Here is a 9,352-nt window from a genome sequence, read left to right as displayed (position 1 = left end):
AGGGGGCGGGGCTTCTCTCGCGGCCTGTCGGCGCGTGCTGGCCCCGCCCCGCCCCGCGGCGCAGGGAGGGGGGGTGCTGTCATGGCGGAGGGTGTGAGAGGGCTGGCCCATCAAAAGCAGCCCGGAAAGCCAACCGCAGCCTGGGCTGCATCAAAAGCAGCGTGGGCAGCAGGTTAAGGGAGGTGATTCTGCCCCTCTGCTCTGGTGAGGCCCCACCTATAGTGCTGTGTCCAGCCCTGGAGTCCTCAGCAGAAGGATATGGGCCTGTTGGAGCAGGCCCAGCAGAGGGCCACGAAGATGATCAGAGGGATGGAGCACCTCTCCTATGAAGACAGGCTGAGAGAGCTGGGATTGTTCAGCCTGGAGAAGAGAAGGCTCCGGGGAGACATTATAGCGGCCTTTCAATATCTGAAGGGTGCCTATAGAAGAGCTGGGGAGGGACTCTTTGCCAGGAAGGGTAATGATAGGACAAGGGGAAATGGTTTTAAATTGGAAGAAAAAAGATTCAGATTAGATCTCAGGAAGAAATTTTTTACTATGAGGGTGGTGAGACACTGGAACAGGTTGCCCAGGGAAGTTGTGGATGCCCCATCCCTGGAAGTGTTCAAGGCCAGGCTGGATGGGGCCTTGAGCAACCTGCTGTAGTGGGAGGTGTCCCTGCCCATGGCAGGGGGGTTGGAACTAGATGATCTTTGAGGTCCCTTCCAACCCGAACCATTCTATTATTCTATGATTCTATATGGGCCTGTTGGAGCAGGCCCAGCAGAGGGCCACGAAGATCATCAGAGGGCTGGAGCACCTCTGCTGTGGGGACAGGCTGAGAGAGTCGGGGTTGTTCAGCCTGGAGAAGAGAAGGCCCCAAGGGAGCTTTATAGCAGTCTTCCAGTACCTACAGTACCTTCCAACCCACACCATTCTGTGATCAAAGTAGTGGCAGGGGTTCTTCCCGCAGGTAGAATTCGCAGATACGCAGCTTTCCTTGCAAACATATGGGTTCCGGGATTATGACTATTTTTTTTTTTAGATTTTTTTTGTTATGATATATTTTGTGGCTTATGTTTCAGCTGAAATTGGCTGAAATCGTAAGAGAGCTCAAGTAACATTCAGTAATTAAAAGGGAAGAAAGGGAGCACGTGCAGAGTGCGTGTCGAATATGAAGGGAAAAGCAAGTTTCAGCAGAAGCAAATGTGCAGCTCTTGTCATGCAAAAATGCACATGGTTGTTCCTTGGCACACAGGAGTTTCACATGCTAAAACCCAACACAAATCCCGAGGCTTGAGTTACCCTTACAGATGTGAAGACAAAGTTCTAGTGATCGTAACTGGTGATGTTTTTGGTCATTGCTTTGGCTAGTTTTTGTCTGTGCTGCTCACCTGAATTCCTTCCTGATTCCTGGCAATTTGGAGCACTCGTCAAGGTGCCAGGTTGCCCAGCCTAGCCCCTAAATTTCTGTTCCTGTGCGGTGCACCTGCACTGCGTTTTATTGTGGTTTGTTCTTTTGTGTTTGCAGATACAGGTAGGGAAATGCAAGAAGTGATTTGCCTTAAAAAAATCACATTGCCTCTGTCAGCAAATTTCTCTCTCATAATACTTTTATGATACAGGTGTCACAGCTGTTTCATCATTAATGATATTAAAGTGATTTAGCTGTAGATTAAGAAATGGAACTCCTCCTTTTTCTAAGTCAAAATTATTAAATAAGCAGAATGCAAGCAAAAGCATGGCTTTGTGGAGTGTTTCTTTTGGGAGAAAAAACTAATGATGCTACCAGGTATTTTTAACGAAGTCCTGTTTATTTATAAACAACATTAAAGGTTTTTTTTTTTTTCTTTGAACTATAAAGAATCAAACAATAAGAAATAATTTATTTGCTTGTGGCCTAGGGTTTGATGGTTCCTCGTAGGAATTTAAAATGGTGCGGTTGTATGACACAAGGCTGTGATGATTGCAGCTCTCCTTCATAGGGTATTTGGACCGCCATTTTTCTTTTTTTATTTTTTATTTGGACATTTGCCAGACGTGAATGTCTCTCTGCATGCTTCAGACCACTTTAACACTGCAGAGCCCATCGGTTTAAGTCATCCATTTTAAAAGACCTCATGGCGTGACAGTGAGAGCTAGTACCTGGCTCCAACCGAAAACCGTGTGTGCCCTGGGACTGCTCTTCTCAGGTGTTCTCTGCTGCAGCCATGGCCTCAGCAGATCGACCAGTCTTTTCCACAGTCCATACAGAAACCCCCCGTGCTCAGCATCATTATGGGGAACTGGAGGAGCGTTGACCTTTCTGTGTGCAAATGCTTGCCATGATGACAATAAAGTATATCTCAAGTGATCTCTTTGGGGCTGTAGTACAGGAGAGAAATGCACCCTCCTGTAGAGCTGCCAGAGGATACGTGTGTGAGTATCCCACTGATGGCCTTTCTTGCAGGAGAAAAACTGCTGTTGTCTCCTTCTTGTCCACCACTGCAGGCTGTGTGGGATGAGAACCCTGTGAACAACAGGAGTCATTTCACAGTGCCATGCCTGATGTCAGCTTTTCAACCCCCAAGCGACAGGTATCGGGTGGTGCCGGCTTCCAGATGAAGGCAGCCACCCTCCCCATAGTCACGCTTTGGTGCAGCACAGCTGAGGATGTATGTGGAGCAAGTACAGCAAAGGGGTAGTAACAAACAGCTCAGACCATAAGTTTGTTTTGCTGCAAAACATAACTTGGGGAACTCCACCTTCAGTTGCTTGTTAGGGATTTTAGGGTGGCTGATGATCGCACAGCTCTCGGCAGTACTGCAGTTTGTAGTGCACGGGCAGAACCTACTTGGTGCTGCTTCTACTCCTTTCTGAGGCAGCTTCTCCTGGCTGCATCCTACAGTCCTTCTACAGAGTTCCTTTGGAAACCTCGTCTCTTCTCATGATTCACTTTCCTCCCTCATAAAGGTGTATCTCCAGTTTGAGAGTTGTTGCTGTATGTAACACAGCTTTCCTCCCAGTGGTTTTACACATCTGCCAAGACAAAGCATTGTGGTATTGCATTGATTTATATTTTGTGCAAAAATATTCCAGTGAGGTCAGAAGCTGTGTCTGTAGTTCAGCTCTGGTTCAAGGGATGGTGAGGCAAACTTTTACAGTTTCAGGTGTGAAAAATCTCAGCTCTTTCACCTTCCCTCCAGGAACACCCTGTGTTGGGATGAGAGTTTGGTTCTGCATTCGTAGAAGGTGAACTTAATCATAATACAGAGGGCTGGAAAGCCTCTTCAAAGACCTCATCGTTGATGGCACTCTCATAAGCAGGTGGTGGAGTGAGTGGCTCCAGTGGCTCAAACCGGTCTTCAATCCCTTTCACTTCATGGATGTCCGAAACAAACCGCTGCAGTCTTGGAGGCAGCACCAGCTGCAACTGCATCCTGGAGCCCGTGTCTGTCTCACAGATGTGCCTCGTGTCTGACACCACCGACACCCTGAGAGCATCCACCATAATCTCTTCTTGGGCAGATGATTCAATGGCTACATTGTAAGGAGGCGGCTCGGTCAGGGGTGAGGGCACCAAGCCTGGATTGGATGCAATCGTCCATATTGCTGGAACTGACGTGGTCATGACCTCCTCATAGGTGGGCGCTTCGTAGGCAGCGTTCACCCTACACACAAAGAGAGGAATGGCAGTTACACGTGTTAATTTACAGCTTAGTTTATGCAGAGGCAGGTAGTCTGGATAATGTACTATAGGCTACAGCCAGTAGATGTGTCTGAGAGAGGTTCTCTCACATGGTATTACTGTATGTGATATTCTGCCACTGGATTGGCTCACTTGACTTAATTTCTTGCTTGCTGGTCTGGAAAATGGCTCATTTGACCATTTTCCCACACTCCCCAGAATATGCAAAAAAAAAACCCAAACCACACTGGGTTGTAGGCTTAGCTTTGATCATAGAATATCTCAAGTTGCAAGGGACCCGTAAGGATGATGTCTCTCATTTAAAATCTCCTACCAGTTAAGATGTTTTAATTACTAAGGATTGGTTTATTTTTTTTATTACTTTTTTTTTTTTACTTTAATTACTAAGAATTACAATCTACTAATTATTTCTCAGAATAAAACAGGACCTTGCTTTTTTAATACATTGGGTCAGTTTTCATCTATTTTTAAGAAGTGTGGAAAATTAAATGTTTTCATTTAGTTTAAACAAGGACTAAATATTCTGTGTTGAAAACAATATCTGCAGGGAAAAATGTTATTTTAGAAACATTTTCCTTTTTTTTCCTGTCATATGTTTAAATAAACAGATATTGGTTTTCTTCTAGTATGCCCCCAAGCTAGCAAAGCCCAATATAGACTTCCTTTTGTGTATTCTTTCTAAAAATAAACACAAACCAACATTTTTGCCCTCCTGCAACTCCCTGTGGATAATGATTACCTGAATTACACAGGCAAGCAAAGATACAAATAAAGTTAAACTCTTCAACTACAGTAGGCAAATTAGGGTTAATTTAGCTGATGCTGAGAACCTGCAAACATGCATGAAGCCAAAAAGTTGTGGGAGTATTAGGAGTCTCACAAAATCAGGGCTTATTAGTGTCAAGTTGGGTTTTTAAGACTGGAAACACACCCAGTTGCAGGTTTCTTTGTAAAAGTTTGCCAAGGAACAGTTGCTGTGGAGATAACGTTTATAGAGCTAAACCCAGCTAAGATTCAGTACTGCTTCAGCATTTTTTCTTTTTTTTTCCGTGTCTGACTCATTGTTTGGCAAGACTTGATTACCCAAAGAAAAATAAAACGGCCTGGATCTGTTTAACCTTGGAAATTGTTAGCGGATCAGTTCCCAGGGGGAAAGAAAAATACATATTGAACAAGATGCAGGACATGCGTGGCATAGACATTTACAACCTCCACCTGAAGAATGAAGAAAAACAACCTAAAAAGAACTTTTGTCTTATGGAATGGAGTCTGTGTTTGGTGCCCTAGGGGAAGGGCAGCAAAACAATATGTAAAGTGGCCGTATCTGAGGAGAGAGAGTTGAAATAAGAGGAATAACCAGGTTGCTGCTTACCCTTCTTGGCTTTGGCTGTTTGGAGGTGTCTCATTTGCATCATGTTGGTGCTGATTCTTCAGGTAACACTCAACAAACACGCTCAGCAAATAGCCAACCAGGCACACTCCCCCTACCCCTAGGAAGAAGTAGCCTATGGGATTGATGTTAGATGAGATGGCCAGCATGGTGACCCCAATGAGAAGAGCGGCAGTGAAAAGAAGCAGCAGGGCTTGGCGGATGTTTTTCCAGTGTGTCTCTAACCACATGGTGGTACAGATGGTGAGAGCAGACCGTTGAGAGCAGATGAGCAGTTAAGGGGACAGACATCTGTGGAAGACAGAGCAGGATTTTTAGCGTGAAACGTGAGTGTACAGACACTTTATCAGTATCATGATCAAAATAAGAACATAGATACCCAAGTACATGCCATCATGAGAACAGGCAGCTATGCCCATATATAATGAGCCTGGGAAATCTATGCATAAATACATGCTGATGTAAATGTACTAGAATTTCCTCTGTGAATGCATTTTGAATAATAGAGATGCTTGGACACACAGTTGTAAGACATAAAATGCATAAATAGACCATCAGCACTTACGGCCAGGCTTATCTGAAAGGTTCTAGCTGCTTAATAGAAATCAGAGCAGTCTAGGAGGCATATTTGAGGTTACTACAAAAGTGAAACACGGAAAAACTTTAAGGGTTAATTCTAGGACATTTGTACATGGCATAATGAAGGTTCAGATAATAGTTCAGATCCCGGAAGAAACGTAGCCTTATTAATGAGGCTGTCTGGCCCAGTAAATGGAGCGTCTAACTTCAGTGTAGCATTATAGCAATAACATTACTTTAGGTTCTAGATACAGCTGGGATATGCCTGTTTTTGCAAAATGTAGTATGCGTTTGAATATTTGCCTATATCCTCAGTTCTTTTTCTGTTGATGTGCTTCTCTGCACCATTTTCAAACACGAGAGCCCCTCCTGTCCCCCGTCCCAAACCCCATCTCCGTGAAAGAGACAGCAGTTGTCACTGTGTGCAGTCAATATGGAATGAATACCAGGGATCCGTGGTATTCAAGAAATACCATAAATTAGGAGTCATCTCGCACATGTTACACTTACCTACATCTATCCCCCTGTTTTGATGAAGGCCCATTTGAAAGAAAAGAGCATGACACAATGGGCATATTTTTTATGAATGGGCATGTCCAAACAAATATACAGTTTTATACGGTTCCATGTTACATTGTGTACTTTTGCACACTAAATTTGTTCCCTTGTTACAGCAAAAAGAGATAAATTTATATATACAAATGCCAGAATGAGAAACACACTCTTTCTGAATAGGTTACCTTCTTGTTACCTTTTTTACTGGCAGCTTTCAGTGTGTACTTACCAGAAAGAAGTTTCGGTAGGTGGGAACGGTCATGTTTTAACTTCTCTCTTCATCACAAGGCAAAATGTGCAAGCTTTTTTGTCTCTGCTCCTTCCCCTTCTGACCTGAGGATGGGACACCAGTGAAAACTCTCCCTTCCTCCTTTCGAGTTTTCTTGTCGGGAGATAATGAAGATTTCTTTTGAAACTAAAAGCCGGTAGCTAGTGAATATCAGAAGGTACCAAACGATGGGAAGATCCCGTTTCCAAGTTTTATGTGGGAGACTAGAACTTCGTTTTTCCAGGCTGTGAATCCAAAGCAATTTCTAGACGATCACGTACCTTCTACTCTTTCGCAGCTCTTCTGGGTCTGTCCCACAAAAGCAGGAAACTCATTAGGAAAGAGGGCGGAGTGAGCAGTGGGGGAGTGCTTACCTGTGTGAGATCTGTTTGGTCTGCTTTACTTTAATGAGGGAAACTCTGCTCTGAAAATTATGTTCTGCCCCCCCCCTACGTAGCAGGGGAATCTTGATCTCTGCCTCACAAAGCAGGAAGGGCTGCTGGCCCAGCCCACATCACATGGCCTACACATAAATCTATTTATAAGTTATGTAAAATGTAAATCGACATGATTTTCTATCTTGATTGGGTGCTGTTTGGCAGATGTTGGTTTATGTCCTCTTTGATTTTACAAACAAAAGGAAAAAATGAGGCAATAGGTTATTTTTTCACAGAGGGCTGAATTAAAATCCCTTTTACTCCCTGATGTATCTGGGAATAAGGAGTACTGATATGCAACACAACAGGTACTGAATTACTTTGTGAAATAGAAGTTCATCTGAATATTTATTTTGTGTCTGAAAACTAGAATAGAATAGAATAGAATAGAATAGAATAGAATAGAATAGGCTATTTCATTTGGAAGGGACCTACGGTGATCATCTAGTCCAACTGCCTGACCTATTCAGGGCTGACCAAGTTAAATCATGTAATTAAGGGTATTGTCCAAATGCCTCTTAAATGCTGACAGACACGGGGCATCGATCGCCTCTCTAGGAAGCCTGTTGCAGTGTTTGACCACCCTTTCAGTAAAGAAGTGTCAAGGCACAGCTTTAAACCATTCCCACACATCCTGTCACTGGATCCCAGGGAGAAGAGATCAGCACCTATCTATGATAAGGAGGGTGACCTTATAGAAGGATGTAAAATCAGCTACATGGGAATTTCCCTTTGTGAACCTATGTTGACTGTGCCTGATGATTGTATTATTCTTCCAGTAGTACCCAGTATAATCTTCTCCATAATTTTTCCTGGTACTGAGGTTAGACTAACAGGTCTCTAGTTTTCCTGGGTCTTCCCTCATGCCCTTCCTGTAGATTGGAATAACATCAGCTAGCTTCCAGTCAGTAGGGACCTCCCTAAACTGCCAAGAGCTTTGGTAGATGATCGAGGGGGGTCCTGCTGTAACATCTGCTATGTCCTTCCGTATTCTGGGATGAATTCCCTCACACCCCATGGACTTGTGAATATTCAGCTGATATAGCTGCTCTTTTACAATTTTAGTGTTCACAAATGGAAACTCCCTGTTTGTACACTCGTGGTCCTTTGACTCAGGCGACCAGGCAGCCCAAGGTCTATCAGTATTATTACAGACTGAGGCAATAGTGTGCCACTGCTTTTTCTTCATCCCTATTATTGAGATGAACATCTTGAACAGATATCAATCCAATATTTTCTATAGACCTCTTGCTATTAACATACCTCAAAAAGCCCTTCTTGTTATCTGAAACAGCGCTGACCGGTTTCAGCTCTAACTGAGATTTGGCCTTTCATGTCATTTCCCTGCATATATGAACCACAGCTCTGTGACTTTCCTGCGAGGCCTGACCTCGCTTCCAGAGATCATACAGTTTCTTTTTCCTCAAGAAGTTCCCAGTTCAGCCAAGATGGTCTTCTTCCCCTCTTGCTTGACTTACAACACAGTGAAATTGCCTGCTGCTGTACTTCTGAAAGATGGTTCTTAAAGACTAACCAGCATTCATGGACTCATAAGTCCTCAAAAGCATGTTCCCAGGGCACTCTGGTAAATAGCTCCCTGAATAGCTTAAAGTTTGCTCTCCTGAGGTTCAGGGTAGCAGCTCTGCTCTCCTTCTTTCTTATTGCACTGAAAATTTTATACTCAACCATTTTAAACTCACTGTGGCCAAGACAGCCACCTCCCATCACATCCCTGACAAGTCCTCTAGTCACAAATAGCAAGTCTAAAAGGGTACCTTTCTTAGTTGGCCCACTGTCTACCTGTGACAAGAAGTTATCTCCTACAAACTTCAAGAATTTGCAAGACCTGCTTGTCTCAGCAGTATGATATTCCCAGTTGGTGTCTGGGAAGTTGAAATCTCCCATAAGGACAAGGGCTATTGATCCTGAAATTTCTCTTAATTGCCTATAGAATAACTCATCAATGCTTACATCACTTCAAGTTCTCAAACACCATAGGGAGAATTACCTCCAGGAGCTCAAGTTTGTCTGTAGTTGAAAGATGTCCTACTGCTAAATGTTTATAGATAGTATTCAGGTTTAAGACTGGGCCACCAAGAATGGCATGAGGTTTAACAAAGATAAATGTGAAGTCACACATGGACAGAATAATCCCAAGCAGCAGTACAGGCTGGGGTCTGACTGACTGTGATGCAGCTCTGCTGAAGTAGACCTGGTGGTCATGATGAACAGCAAGCTCAACAGGAGTCAGCAGTGTGCCCTTGAGGCAATGGAGGCAAACTGTGTCCTGGGCTGCATCAGTAAGAGTGTAGTCAACAGATCAAGGGCAGTAATTATTCTACTCTACTCAGCACTTATTAGGACACACCTGGAATATTGTGTGCAGTTTTGGTCCCCCCAGTTTAAGAGAGAAATTGAAAAATTGGATATGGTCTGGTGAATTGCCACCAAGATGA

General features: G+C 43.8%; 1 protein-coding gene across 1 annotated transcript; it reads right to left on the bottom strand.

Annotated features, from left to right (window-relative positions):
* Positions 1-1,774: 1,774 nt before the first annotated feature.
* TMEM139 (transmembrane protein 139) lies at positions 1,775-6,856 on the bottom strand. Its single transcript, XM_014947510.1, has 3 exons — positions 6,421-6,856; positions 5,040-5,348; positions 1,775-3,629 (listed from the first exon to the last, which is right to left on the bottom strand). The coding sequence occupies exons 2-3, from the start codon at positions 5,285-5,287 to the stop codon at positions 3,221-3,223; spliced, it is 657 nt and encodes a 218-aa protein (XP_014802996.1). The 5' UTR covers positions 5,288-5,348; positions 6,421-6,856; the 3' UTR covers positions 1,775-3,220.
* Between the last annotated feature and the right edge of the window lie 2,496 nt (positions 6,857-9,352).

Source organism: Calidris pugnax, unplaced genomic scaffold, assembly GCF_001431845.1.
Source record: "Calidris pugnax isolate Ruff unplaced genomic scaffold, ASM143184v1 scaffold175, whole genome shotgun sequence".
Lineage (NCBI taxonomy): Eukaryota > Metazoa > Chordata > Aves > Charadriiformes > Scolopacidae > Calidris > Calidris pugnax.
This window is presented reverse-complemented; position numbering and strand designations above follow the sequence as displayed.